This window comes from Salarias fasciatus (assembly GCF_902148845.1).
Source record: "Salarias fasciatus chromosome 23 unlocalized genomic scaffold, fSalaFa1.1 super_scaffold_20, whole genome shotgun sequence".
Classification (NCBI taxonomy): Eukaryota; Metazoa; Chordata; class Actinopteri; order Blenniiformes; family Blenniidae; genus Salarias; species Salarias fasciatus.
The window spans coordinates 12,800,279-12,815,579 of NW_021941230.1; the positions used below are offsets into that span (position 1 = coordinate 12,800,279).

At 45.1% G+C, this 15,301-nt stretch overlaps 1 protein-coding gene across 1 annotated transcript in view; it reads left to right on the forward strand.

The window, feature by feature from the left end:
- The first annotated feature begins 10,059 nt into the window (after positions 1-10,059).
- Positions 10,060-15,301, forward strand: part of chrm4a (cholinergic receptor, muscarinic 4a) — a 40,206-nt gene continuing 34,964 nt past the window's right edge. Inside the window, exon 1 of the mRNA XM_030086440.1 lies at positions 10,060-10,210. Coding sequence (XP_029942300.1) covers positions 10,156-10,210 — 55 coding nt within the window. The 5' untranslated portion in view covers positions 10,060-10,155. The remainder of the gene's footprint in view (positions 10,211-15,301) is intronic.

A 15,301-nucleotide genomic window follows, 5' to 3' on the forward strand; every position in this document is an offset into this window, starting at 1 on the left:
GGTAAGTTGATTCAAGCTTAAACATGTGATAATTGTGTGAATATTATTTCTGTCTGCCAGTTGGCATGGAGATTGGCCTTGAACAAACTTTTCAAACCCATCTACAAAGTGTCAGTTGTTACATTCATGTCTGGACTTGAACTCGGCCACTCCAGGACATTCACCTGGATTTCTTTAAACCTATTCCTGAACACTTTTAGCATTTGTCTTCCTCAATATTTAATGCTGTCAGGTAGGGAAAGCTACACAAAAGGCAATGTAGACCCAGAGGAATGAGATCCTTCATCTCAGAGCCACTCAGGTGCCTGTGTACCCCATTTTCTAAAAAATCAACCATGAACTGATTCAGGAACTTATCCAGGCTATTCATTGTTATATTTCTTATTCTTCTTCAAAAAAATGGCTCTCAGATATATATTTACTGGTAATTAGTTATGTATGCCAGTTGTACATTGTATTAGTTTAAACATACTGTTTTCCACTGTTTGAACAGTCCATTTTTAGTGTCATTCTACCCCCTTGTGGTGAAGTGGGTCACATGCAGCAGAGCAGAAGAAAGCCTGAATCTTCCAGATATCTGCATTTTTAACAGGTATCACATTTTATCATCTATCAAAGCACCTTTTGACTGTTTTTGTGTTTGTGTGTCACATGGGGTTGCTCTAATTTTATGTTTGGTGTTTCTTTTCCAGCGTGATCACGTTTATCTTTTGTTACAGACTTTCACACTCGACAATAAAACTCCACCAACTGGCTGACAGAGGAGCAGAGGGCTGCTGGAGAGCTGCTTTAGTGTTCAATTTTAGAAATGACTTGACTGCCACAAAAGAGCATGAGTAATGTGAGTGCACGCACACACATATACATACGCACACGTACACGTACACACGCACCGAGACTCTCTTGACTGTAGTGGGTTGTGTAAGAAGATAATGGCTGAGCCAAAATCAGTGCACTTCAGCCCATAATGACACACGCCGCGGTGTGTTTGTGTGTGTGTGTCAGAGATGAGGTAGAGCAGAATTTCTTATGTAAGCACACACACACACACACACACACACACACACACACACACACACACACACACACACACACACACATTATTGCTCCTTCTTGCTGTGTGTGCTGGATCTTTTGCTCCCCTGAAACTCAGTCACACACAACGCAGTCAAACGTTCTTGTAAAAGCATCAAAATTCAAACGCAGAAACTTCACTGCGGGGAAAAAAATACACTTCCTTTGACCTTTTAAAAATGGCTCGCACATCAGATCGAGCTCAGCATTGTTATGAATATTTGAAGAGTTTGGTTGCTTCCTACCTCCATACACTTATATACATTCAGAGGTCAAAAGGTCAATGGGCCAAACCACTTAGAAACACAAAAAGAAAAACTAAATGAAAAGCTACCTATAATATTAAAGGTGCATTAAGGAGTTTTCACGTTTTATGCGAAACAGCGCCCCCTGCAGGCCTTGGGCGTAATGCAGCTTAGTGAAACACCCGTCCCTGGGGCTTGCGTGCACGGAAGAGAGGAACTCCTTCCTCGCTCGTTTAGTAGCGCTCAAGTAAAATTTAAGCTTCTTTTACCTGGTGGAGTCTGTGCTGGAGCTGTGGCAGTGCGAGAAGCCAGTGTTTTCTTACTTTCTGGAAGCTCCTGCTCAGTTGTTGCTCACTAAGCATCTGGCGGAGTAATGGCGGACAAAATGAAACCTATCCAGCCGGAGCGTGCATTACGTCATTCCTTTCAAATTCTCCTAAAAAAAATGCTGGTGCCGGACCGGCACTGCAACTTTCAAGCATGTCTGGCTGATATCTCCACCTGGATGAAGGAACGCCACCTTCAGCTAAATCTGTCTAAGACTGAACTCATGGTCTTTCCAGCTTGTCCATCTGTCCAGCCTCAGTTCAGTGTCCAACTTCACTCGAGCCTACTTGTGCCCACAAACTCAGCCAGAAACCTGGGTGACATGATTGATGACCAGCTGACCTTTAAGGTTCATGTGGCCTCAGTTTCTCGGTCTTGTCGTTATGCCCTCTACAACATCAGGAAGATCAGACCCTTCCTGACCCAACAGGCCACACAGCTTCTGGTTCAGGCTCTCGTGATATCACGCATTGACTACTGCAACTCTCTTCTGGCGGGTCTCCCTGCATGTACAGTCAAACCTCTACAGATGATCCAGAATGCAGCAGCACGTCTGGTCTTCAACCAGCCCAAAAGAGCTCATGTCACTCCTCTGTTCATCTCCCTTCATTGGCTTCCAGTTGCAGCCAGGATCAAATTCAAATCTCTCCTCCTGGCTTACAAAACGCTTACAAGAACGGCTCCGGCCTACCTGGACTCCCTGATCCAGGTCTACTCTCCTTCACGCCCTCTTCGCTCTGCATGTGAGAGACGTCTGGTGCTTCCAGCCCAGCACGGCTCTAAATCTCTTGCCAGACTCTTCTCCTCTGTTGTTCCCAAATGGTGGAACGAACTACCTAACTCGGTGCGTTCCGCTGAGTCTCCTTTTACTTTCAAGAGACAATTGAAGACTCAATTGTTCAGAGAACACCTAGGGTCTTAATCCGACCCCATGTTCGGGGAAGAATAGATCAGGTGTTCTAAAACCCAGCACTTATGTACCACTGACTAAGTTGACACAAACAAAAAAAAAAAAAAAAGGGGGGGGGGGTAGTGGCTCCTCTTCTGCAACTTGATGGCAACTCCCTTGACCAATCGTACTTGCGCACTTGAAGCAATTGAAGCATTTACTAATGGTTTCTTTCTTTCTTATGTCTATATTCTTGCTTGTGTTGTACGTCGCTTTGGACAAAAGCGTCTGCTAAATGAAATTGTAGAATTGTAAAGTGACAATTTAGCGCTGTTAGCGGTACTTGTAATAAATGGCACATTGTACACATCATTAAAAATGTGTAACATATTTATGGTGGAAAATAAGTATTTTTAAGGTTGTAAAACTCCTTAATGCACCTTTAAATAACAATAATAATGGTGATAGAGATTGATAGTAAAGCAATGAATAAGTCAGAGCTAATGACTAAAACATAGAGAAGGTGAATGAATGACACAAAATGAGACAAATCATGAAAAAAATTGTCATGCCGTAAATTAATCAAAATCTCTTAAATCAATCAATAAATAAAGCGAATAACGATAAATAAATATCACATGAAATACGTAAGTTAATTATTGTAAATAAGTAACTTGAATGACCACTAAATGAATGCATGAAGTTGTGTATTTTTGAGGAATAAGTAACATTTAGATGCACTTGACAGTTTCCAGGGCTTCCAGTACAAAGACATCCAACTTAAAATGATCATATTTTCCTTGTCCTAAATCATTCTCCACAGACTTCTCCAATGAAGACAAACAAACCAAGTATTTATTAGTTTTCATTTCTGTTGATTCAGTTGGTTTGAACAGATAGATATTCTCTCACCGGATGTTGATGTTTGGAGGGGCAAAGAAGGCACATAATTTGTCTTTTCTAAATGAAACTGAAGGATGAAACCTGCTGCTCTCTCTGGTGTGAATGCAAATGTGTGACGAACACAGTAGAAAAAGTTAAAATCTATTAGCACAGTGAGCTGGAGCTTAAGTAATTAGCCTCAGGGGGCACATTAGTGTGGATCCTACCATGACAGTGACTGTACCCACACTGATGCCTCCGCTTTAATTATAACTCTGTAGGAATGTGAAAGTGCAAAGAGTGACCGCAATAAAGAGAGTGACATGATGGAAAACTACCTCTGACTCTGAATAAACACAGCAGACTTTAATATGAAATGCTGTATGCAGGATCTGCTTATTTTAAACTGTCTGTTTATTAGATTTCAGCAGGGCCCATAAAAACAATTGAATCTCTCCTGATATTCCCATTTATTGCCAAATATGGCAGAGAAAAAAAGGCTTTCATATTTTACAGGGAGAATCGCGGACAAACAAAACATGTTTAATATTTCACCAAACTCAATAAGCTGGAATATAATTTTCACCTGCGTTTTGGAAGAGAGAATATTTAAAAAGTAAAACCAATGGATCCCCCCATTAAGAAAGTTAATAGCTTAAAACTATATAATAGTAGCAACATTCACCCATCACAAGACTGCGACAGATAATTCTAGTGCCATGGATTCACTTTAAACATGTTTGTGTTATGTTCAGAGGAAATTTGCAACGTGTGAAGCTATGAAACTCTCTTGATCAAATCTCTTGCCGTATTTTAAAAGATGTATCGGCATGTGGAAAAATATTTGGGAATTTATAGGGCTTTATATCCAAAAGTAAACATCTTCATTTTGCCTGTTTTGCTTTCTGTCTCTGGAAGCTTGTGGCATCATGTTTTTTAATTGTGTGGCGTAACAAAGCAGTACCAGCAGTAACCATGAGGGGGCAGTGTGAACATTATAAACACTCACCTTTTATTTTTTTCTTCTTAAGAATTTTTCTTTCCATAAACACAGTCCTCAGATGTCAACGATGCTAACTTTGACATTGATTTAACATGTTGTCTTGACATAGAAAATATGTGATCATCGAGTGACAGCACTTTCCTGGATTTGCTTCCCACTGAGCAAAAATTTGTCCAAAACACATCTATATTATCTCCGCACACCCAGAGGACGCTCTCAGAGGAACCAGAATTCTGGAAAATAAACTCGGAGCCGTCAGTCTCTGAAAATAGTGTTTATTCTGAAGATTTAGGAAGTCTTGGAGTAACCATTCGTTAACCTGAAAAATATTGGTAAAACTAAATCTGATGGTGAAACTCAGCGGCCCTCTATGTTTAAACTCCTTGTGAATATATTTTATAACATTGTTTGTTTGATTGATTGATTTTATTTGTTTCATTCTTTTTAAACTCCCCCTAGAACTGCCACCTTAACGTGGTGGGGGAGTTTGAGAGCCCGCATGATCCCAGGAGCTATGTTGCCGGGGGGCTTTATGCCCTCTAGTAGGGTCTCCCATGGCAAACAGGTCCTGGGTGACGGGCCAGACTGAGAGCAGTTCAACAGCCCTTATGAGAAGAGAGACAACAAAGGTCGTTACGTCGCCCGGTATGGCGCAGCCGGGGCCCCACCCTGGAGCCAGGCCTGGGGTTGGGGCTCGTAAGCGAGCGCCTGGTGGCTGGGTCTTTGCCCACGGGGCCCGGCCGGGCTCAGCCCGAATGGACGACGTGGGCCTGACCTCCGGTGGGCTCACCACCCACCGAGGGAACCGTAGGGGCCGGGTGCAGTGTGGATTGGGTGGCAGCCGACGGCAGGGTGCCCGGCGACCCGATCCCCGGACACAGAGACTGGCTCTAGGGACACGGAATGTCACCTCGTTGGCGGGGAAGGAGCCCGAGCTTGTGAGGCAGGTTGAGAGGTACCGGCTAGATATAGTCGGCCTCACCTCCACACATAGCCTGGGCTCTGGAACCCAACCTCTCGAGAAGGGCTGGACTCTCCACTTCTCTGGCGTTGCCCGCGGTGAGAGCCAGCGGGCTGGTGTGGGTTTGCTTATAGCCCCACAGCTCAGCCGCCATGTGTTGGAGTTCACCCCAGTGAACGAGAGGGTTGCATCCCTGCGCCTTCGGGTTGGGGATAGGTGCCTCACTGTTGTCTCGGCCTACGGGCCGAACAGCAGTGCAGAGTACCCGTCCTTCTTGGAGTCCCTGCGAGGGGTGCTGGACATTGCTCCGACTGGGGACTCCATTGTTCTACTGGGGGACTTCAGCGCCCACGTGGGCAGCGACAGTGAGACCTGGAAGGGGGTGATTGGATCGCACGGCCTCCCCAATCTGAACCCGAGTGGTGTTCTGTTATTGGACTTCTGTGCTAGTCACAGTTTGTCCATAATGAACACCATGTTCGAGCACAGGGGTGTCCATAAGTGCACTTGGCACCAGGACACCCTAAGTCGGAGGTCGATGATCGACTTTGTTGTCGTGTCATCTGACCTCCGGCCGCGTGTTTTGGACACTCGGGTGAAAAGAGGGGCAGAGCTGTCGACCGATCACCACCTGGTGGTGAGTTGGATTCGCTGGCGGAGGAGGAAACCGGACAGACTTGGCAGACCCAAACGTGTTGTGAGGGTCTGCTGGGAACGTCTAGCGGAACCCTCTGTCAGCATGGCTTTCAACTCCCACCTCTGGGAGAGCTTCTCTCATGTCCCGAGGGAGGCTGGGGACATTGAGTCCGAGTGGACCATGTTCTCCACCTCCATTGTCGAAGCAGCTGCTCGGAGCTGTGGTCGTAAGGTCTCCGGTGCCTGTCGTGGCGGCAACCCCCGAACCCGGTGGTGGACACCGGAGGTAAGGGCTGCCGTCAAGCTGAAGAAGAGAGTCCTATCGAGCCTTGCTGGCTCATGGGACTCCCGAAGCAGCTGACGGGTACCGGCAGGCCAAGCGAACTGCAGCCCGAGCGGTTGTGGAGGTAAAAACTCGGGTCTGGGAGGAGTTCGGGGAGGCCATGGAGGAGGACTATCGGTCAGCCTCGAAGAAATTCTGGCAAACCGTCCGGTGCCTCAGGAGGGGAAAGCAGGTCTCCGCCAACACTGTTTACAGTGGAGGTGGGGAGCTGCTGACCTCAACTGGGGATATTGTTGGACGGTGGAAGGAATACTTTGAGGACCTCCTCAATCCCGTCGCCACGTCTTCCGTGGAGGAAGCAGAGGCTGAGGTCTCAGAGGTGGACTCGTCCATCACCCAAGCTGAAGTCACTGAGGTGGTTGGCAAGCTCCTCGGTGGCAAGGCACCGGGGGTGGACGAGATTTGGCCTGAGTACCTTAAAGGCCTCAGTATACTTCCCCGTCGCCGCTACGTCGTTCCTACGACGTAGACGTCGTAGCCCTACGACGGGCTACGTCGGGCTACGTCGGGGCTTGACGTGCGCCTCCCGAAAATTGTGACTTCGCGTCGTTTCGACGCGTGGTGACGTGAACGTCGAGGGCTGGGATTGGTCCGCTTTCGCGTTGTTTATAGAATAAAGTAGAACTCACCCGGAAAACTTTTCTGGCCCGAACAGTGCTTCGGGAGAAATATAGATCCAAAATTGAGCGGCGCACATCCCTATACTGTTAGCAGTGTTAGCACTGTTAGCAGACGGGGCTATGTGTATAGCCGCTCCTCAAACGGCTTTAATCGTCCAAAAGCTCATTAGTTTCACCAATATTTCATCACGGTCTGCTCAGCCTCTCCTCCACGACAGCTCGGTGTCGCCAGATATGTCATATATGCAGATATATGTTCGGTAAATGCACGCGTGTCTAGATACGTACGTCTAGAAATCTATGTCTATAGATCTATGTCTAGGTTTAAAGCCGGAGCTACGGAAGCCGCATTGTTGTTGTGACTGCCAGCGGCTTGGCAGAGGAGGGCGTTCCTTTGACGCAGGAGCAAGATATGTTCAGTAGCGGCGTAGGGTTGTCGGCGTAGGAACGCCGTGGCGGCGACGGGGGAGTATACTGAGGCCTTAAGTCTCTGGAAGTGCAGGGACTGTCTTGGTTGACACGTCTCTGCAACATCGCGTGGCGGTCGGGGACGGTGCCTCTGGATTGGCAGACCGGGGTGGTGGTCCCCCTGTTTAAAAAGGGGGACCGGATGGTGTGCTCCAACTATAGGGGGATTACACTCCTCAGCCTCCCCGGGAAAATCTATTCCAGGGTACTGGAGAGGTGGATCCGACCGATAGTCGAACCTTGGATCCAGGAGGAACAATGCGGTTTATGTCCTGGTCGTGGAACAGTGGACCAGCTCTATACCCTCCATAGGGTGCTCGAGGGTTCGTGGGAGTTTGCCCAACCAGTCCACATGTGTTTTGTGGATTTGGAGAAGGCATTCGCCCGCGTCCCTCGTGGTGTCTTGTGGGGGGTGCTCCGGGAATACGGAGTCCGGGGCCCCTTGTTAAGGGCCGTCCGGTCTTTGTATGACCGGAGTAGGAGTCTGGTCCGCATTGCCGGCAGTAAGTCGGACCTGTTCCCGGTGCATGTGGGACTCCGGCAGGGCTGCCCTTTGTCACCGGTTCTGTTCATAATCTTCATGGACAGAATTTCTAGGTGCAGCCAGGGTCCGGAGGGGGTCCGGTCCGGGAACCACAGGATTTCATCTCTGCTTTTTGCAGATGATGTTGTCCTGTTGGCTTCATCGAACCCGGACCTACAGCATGCACTGGGGCGGTTCGCAGCTGAGTGTGAAGCGGCAGGGATGAGGATCAGCACCTCCAAATCCGAGGCCATGGTCCTCGACCGGAGGAAGGTGGCTTGCCCCCTCCAGGTTGGTGGAGAGACCCTAGCCCAAGTGGAGGAGTTCAAGTATCTTGGGGTCTTGTTCATGAGTGGGGGACGGATGGAGCGTGAGATTGACAGGTGGATCGGTGCAGCGGCTGCAGTGATGCAGTCGTTGTATCGGTCCGTCGTGGTGAAGAAGGAGCTGAGCCGAAAGGCGAAGCTCTCGATTTACCGGTCAATCTACGTTCCCACCCTCACCTATGGTCATGAGCTTTGGTTCATGACCGAAAGGACAAGATCCCGGATACAAGCGACCGAAATGAGCTTCCTCCGTAGGGTGGCTGGGCACTCCCTTAGAGATAGGGTGAGGAGCTCAGTCACCAGGGAGGAGCTCGGAGTAGAGCCGCTACTCCTCCACATCGAGAGGAACCAGCTGAGGTGGCTCGGACATCTGTTTAGGATGCCTCCTGGACGCCTCCCTAGGGAGGTGTTCCGGGCATGTCCCACTGGGAGGAGACCCCGGGGAAGACCCAGGACACACTGGAGAGACTATGTCTCTCGGCTGGCCTGGGAACGCCTTGGGATCCTCCCAGAGGAGCTGGAGGAAGTGTCTGGGGACAGGGAAGTCTGGGCATCCCTGCTGAGACTGCTGCCCCCGCGACCCGGCCCCGGATAAGCGGTAGAAAATGGATGGATGGATGGATGTTAACATATCACAAAAAAAAATCCAAAATTAAATACAACCATTTCACTAAATCAAAATACAAATACGACCATTTCACAAATAATTACAGATCAAATACAACCATTTCCCAAAATGTAAATACAAAAAAAACATAATTTGGACATAATTTATGTTTATTATGAGACTTTCAGGAATAAATCTGACTTCTTTAATCTTTAATATTTTTTAAAAAACCATGAATGAAGTTCAATATTCTACATCTGAGAAGAAAGTATAAATTTTTAGGAAAAAAAGGCAATTATGATTTTTATTCTTGTAATTCTGATTGAAAAAATGTTCTAAATATAATCTTGAATTCTGACTTTAAACTATGAATTTTAAAAAAGTCAGAATTCTGGGTAGAAAGTCCACATTTTAACTTTGATTGAAGAAAATAATTTCGGCTTTAATTGTGGATGAGAGGAAAGTTTTTAAAATTCTGAGAAAGAAAATCAGAATTCTAATTGAAATTCCAAATTGTGACTTCAATCTCGGAATTCTGAAGGTGTAAACAAAATCAGAATGTTCATTTTCCATTCGGAATTCTGAGGAGGAAAGTCCAACAAAGGTTTTTCCTCTCAGACATCTTCATGCCTTGAATTCTCCTCCAGGCAGATTAGGGAATGTGGAATCTTTGTGATTATTAATCAGATTGACTCTGGAGTGTTGGGTGGGAATATTCCCAAAACACTTGAAGTTTTTCTACCTGGACAGAAGCAGTTCAGCGGTTAATTCACTGAGGATTGGCTGAAACAAATGACATCACAGCCTCTCTCTCTCTCCCTCTCCCTGTTCTCCCTCTCTCTCTCTCTCTCCCTGCCTGTTCTCCCTCTCTCCTCTACCACTCTCTCTGTTTCTTTTTCTTTCTCTGAATGAACGAATCGTCTTGCGGTGCGCCAGAGTCGCGCGTCAGGAGCGGAGCGGCTGCTTCTCTTCCTTTCTCCTTCAAGATTAAAAAAAAAGAAAGAAAGAAAAGCAGAAGTGAGTGTTTGGCTCTTGTTAGTCTCATATTCCTGAGAGACTGATGCCACCGGAGGGGAACAGCTGCCTCTCTTCTCAGCGGGGTGCGGGGCTTGTTAACCCCAGCAGCGACTCCTGGTGAAGTCCTCCTGGGCGCGGGATCGAGTCCGGCTTGGGGAACTTGTTGGGGGAGAAAAGTGGAGCAGAGAGCAAAGATTGGACTCCAGATTTTTCGTCGGCGCACCACCATGAAAGATGATTAACGACAGTCACGGAGTTGAGGGCTTCCAGCCCCTCTGGAACTTGAGCGGTGAGTGGAAACGCGCCGTGCGTAATGTGGCACTTTGGCGAGGGGGGGTTTATGTGCCTGACAGCCCTTCAGATACAGGTGAATTCCTCCAGGGCTGTGGAGCTGCGTGTCAGAGACTGGCTGGAAACGGGCTTCAGACTGCAGGGAGTCCGTCTGTTCAAAGTGTTGCCTGATGTTTCTGGGCACTGGAACAACATCTGTCCTGATTGACAGCGTGGCATCATGTTTCTGACTGTGCATAATCACTTGAAATTGTAGCATCATATTTATAGGCGGAGTATGTTGTCGTTTCTTTCTTGGACTGATTCTGACTGACAGCATCAAGTCTTGTTTATTAAGAAACAGGTTTTGGACAGATTTAAATTATGTTTTTCAAAGCAGAACATCATGTTTTTTTTTTTAACTGACAGCATCACAGCATGTTCCAGTGTTGTGAAGTGTGGCATCATTTTTGTGGTTTCGTGTAGCATTTTGTTCTTGTTTTGTGTAGCATCATGTTTTAGTTTTGTGTTGTGTAGCATCTTGTTCTTGTTTTGTGTTGTGTAACATCAGTTCATGTTTTGTTTTGTGAAACATCATGTCCTTGTTTATTTTAACATCATATTCTTGTTTTGTGTTTTGTCGCATCTTGTTTTGTGTAGTGTCATGTTTTTTGTGTTTTGTGACATCTTGTTCCTGTTTTTTTTGTGCAGCATCTTGTTCTTGTTTTGTGTTGTGTAGCATCGTTCTTTTTTTTGTGTAACATCATGTTTTTTTGTTTTGTGGGGTCATGTTCCTGTTTTGTGAAGCATCTTGTTATTGACAGTGTTAAAGTTTTGTACGGCGCATTGTCATGTTTCGAAGTACATGGCATCATGTTTTGAAGTGCAGCGTGGTGTTTTTGAGCTGTGGAGCATCATAGACATCTGTTGTGTTGCTGACAGCGTAGAATCGTGTATTTAGTTCTTTCTTCACCGAGAGGAGACAGAGGAGGAGGCCATCATGTAGTGACAACAGATTCAGACCATCATTCTCAGTGACAGTTGAAGCTTTTTGGTTTCTCCACTCTTGTATAATGTTCAGACATATGTGTATTTACACATGCAGCACCAGCCTCATACTGCTCTTCAAATCAAATTTTTTGATCGATTCGTTTAAATTAATTTCTATATCTGTTGAAGTAATGAGTTTGGTGAAAGTGCTCTTGGATCTGCAGGTATGTGACCACCAAGATGATTAATTCCACATGTAAATTAACCTCTTCTTGAAATACAAACACACACACACACACACAGTGCAGCAGCTTTTCCTCGGGGCAGAAAAGGAAAAAAAGGAAAAGATGAGGAGAAAAAGGGCGTTGGGGAAAAAATCAGCGTGAAGTGAAGGAGATAAGAGGAAAAATATGGACAAGCTGGATGAACAGATTTGATTTTCAGAGATTAAAAAGCCTGTATGTGCGCCCCCCACCCCCCACCCCAACTCCCACAATCCCAATGGCTTGCCTTGTACTTTTTTTGTGTGATTTCTTCTCTTATCACCCCTCCCTCCCTTTATTTTTTCCATGTCTTGACATGAAAGCTCATGGCTCGAAGAGAGACTGGAGCAGGCGAGACATTGATCCTAATTGGATAAGTTGACTGTACTTCCATATGTAGCTGTGTCTGAATTTAAATATGTAAATGCATGGACAGCGTGCAAAATGTCAAATCTGCCTGTGAGCGGTCTTTTGACGGGCTGCTGCAAGGATTTCGGCGTGTGTCGGGGAGCGCTCGGTGAACTAAAAGGAAATACACAGAATGAGAGTGAAGGAGGAAAATGTGGGAAATGCAGTTTAGAGGCGTTGTGATGTGTGACTAAAGGCGCTTATTTTTTGTTGAGGCAGCTGCTTAAGGTGTGTGGGTGACTCAGTTCAGATACATTTAATACTGTGTTTACACTACACTGTGTAAGACCTTTTTCTTTTTTTTCAGTCTTTCAGTCTCGAGTCTTGTCCTGATACCACTGAAATATCCATGAATTTTGACCTGTCAGAGTCCGTTTGTCGAAGAGCTGCATTGATTGGAGGTTGAATTGATTGTGTAGTTGTAATTGTGACTGCCATTCATGGAGGCCTTGCTGAGAGCCATTGTATAGGTTGATTGCTGAAGCTGTGATAAAAGATCAAGAGAATACTCATTTTTTCCAAGCTCTCAAAAACAACTCTTATCATTTCAACCTGAACTTATGAAGGTATTGGACTTAAACCAGTATTTTTATTGAAGCAGTATCTCAGCAACCCCATGTCGTTTTGGCGATATAAACCGCAACAGCTGAAGTTGTTGGAAACAACCAATTAAACTCGAGCCACCTGAATCAAACATAACCTAAATTACTTTGATGACTGAATCAGCGCAGGTGTACCTTAAATCTAACCAAGTCCTTTTTGTAACTTCATTTAAATCAGTAAGTTTGTTGTTTGAAATGAACTATCTGAAATTTCCGGGGACGTTTTGCTGGCCTAGCTTCTCTCTTACCTTCTCACCCTGGCATGTCTGGTATTGAAAGCTTACCAAGTACTTTAGCTTGCAGACATTTAACGAAAGAAGCTTTGATTCCCTAAACATATCCAGTTATTCTAATCACAGTAAACAGTTGAAGTATTTCTGGTACCGAAACAATTTAACTCTCTATTGAAAGTGTGCTTGTTCACCTAAAACTAAGGAAACACCCAAACTGGATGAATTATTTTGGACGTTAAACCCCTAAAAGTTTTGGCTTTTCAGAAGGTTTTCCAGATTAACTTATATCCTGATTGTTCCTGAGTGTGTTTGTTGATGAAACCCAACTCTGCTCATCATAACAACAGCCAAATAAAAATTAAACCTTCAATTGGAAAGACAAATACTATTTGCAGAAAGTAATGTATCGGTTTGAGTTTGCTCCTTTCTGTGTGAAGTGTGCTTGGTCTCTGGTTTCCTCCCACAGTCCACAGACAGACATTTGAGGTGATTGGTGACCCTGAGCGTCCTCTAGTTGAGAATGTGAGTGTGTGTTTCTGTGTTTGTTCTGTGATGGACTGCTCGCTGGATTTTCACATAGGTGTCATGACCTGTTGGGCCAACAGAGGGTGCTCAAAGTGTGATCTGCCACTCTGGGACCCAGAATATTTTTCCATTAACTGCTTTCATCATTCACAGATTCACAGGGATTAGTGGCAGTTCATTATGTTTCCTTAATTCCGTGTACAAAACAGTGTGCTGCATGAATGAGTTCACACTCCTGTACCATAAAAAAGAAGAAGAAAAACCTTTTCCCCCAGATGGAAAAGGCTTGCAAGACTGTACGGCAGAATGATTGACAGCTCTGAGTTCTAGATAAAGCATCAGGGGGTTGATGTAACGTTCCCCCTCTTCTCCATTTTCTCTGATTTCTCCCGTCTCCTCTCCTCCATCATCTTCTCATTCTTCTCTCCTACTCCTCCTCCTCTGTCTCCTCTCTTCCTTCTGTTCTCCTGATTCCTTCCTATTTACATCCTCGCTCCTGCAGAGAACGGTTCCCCGTGGTGTAAACGGGCTGTTTGCTCTGTGCATGCTTGTATGTGTGGATGACAGTACTGAAGTGTGTGTGTGTGTGTGTGTGTGTGTGTGTGTGTGTGTGTGTGTGTGTGTGTGTGTGTGTTCATGAAAACACAAATGTATACTGTAGAAAATTGTGTGCATTGCAGCAAGAAGCCGGGTGGACAGAGAGCATCCGTCTCCTCAATGCATGAGTGATTGTGTGGCAACAGTAATGTATGTGCAAAGTAATTATCAGTTTCAACAATGAAGCATCCTTCCCCACATTTCGCCAGTGATTACGTGGGTCAGGTTTCGCTGAAATACAGAGCTTCTTGTTTCATGTCATAGATGTGGCTTTAAGGAGCACAGTATATTGCAAATCTGTCATAATCACAAGTTGTGGACATGCTGTTGACTGAATAGAGGTAAATTATACTTGAATACACATGAATTTATTCAGATTCGACTTATCAGGCGAAGCTCCGATTGTGCTGATAAAAGATTCATAATTTTATCTTTATTGGCAGCCGTAAGGGTTAGATCATGGGGAAATGGGCATGAAGTCTTCTGAAATTTCTTTGGGAGCTAAATAAGCTGGGGTTAATTAGAACAGTTCTTAGAACTAATCCCAAAGAACAAAACATTTAAACATCATCCAGAGAAGTGTTTGTGTTTACTGCATGTTCACCTGATGTTGTGCAGTATTATTGTTACGTAATGTGAAAACATGTTGCACCTGCAGTCATGGACAAACACCGCAAGGAAGAAAGATGATCTTCTTCTGACTCACTTTAAATGTCAACATCAAGCGTTTGCTCCCTCTAAAAGAAGGCCTGTTGGTAAAGGTGACCATGTAAAGCAGCTGACACGAGAAAATTGACATTTTCATAGTTTTCACAAAAACAAACAATCCAGCAGAAGACTCAAACTTACTCGATCTGAAACTCGATGGGATGTAAATGAGGCTGGTTAAAGAGTGACAAGTGGAGCTTCCCTCGTTTAAACCTCTGACATTTAGGCTCTGCTCTTCTCGTTGCTTTTGAAGCGTGTGCTGTCATCACGCCAACATCTGAAGAGCTCTCGAAGGCCAGCAGAAGAAAGGTTATGGCTGTCTTTGAGTCTGGCTTCTGAGGAACCTCCAAATGATTTCAAGTCAATGATTTCTCAGTGAGAAAAATGATCTTGTTAGCTTGCCCAGAAAAAAAAAAAAAAACCACAAAAAAAATTCATCAAAACGCCTGAAGGTTTTTCCAACAACTATTTTATTTCACTCCGTTTAAATCTGCTAAAGCTGTGGGCCCCAATCTGACAAACCCATGATGAAATATTTCCCTTGATAAACACAACACGGAGATAAAGTTTAAAAGAAGACAACAAGCACACTTTCTGGGTGATTCAAAGATAAAAGACACCACATGACAGCAAAGCAACGCTTCTAAAATCCAACATTCATTCAGATCTACTGAAGGACTGCACATATAAAAACAGGCGAATATGTGAAAAAGCGTCTGCCTTCATGAATACGGAACATTTAGTGTCTGTTCCATATCTCACAAAATACTGGGAGGAGTTTATT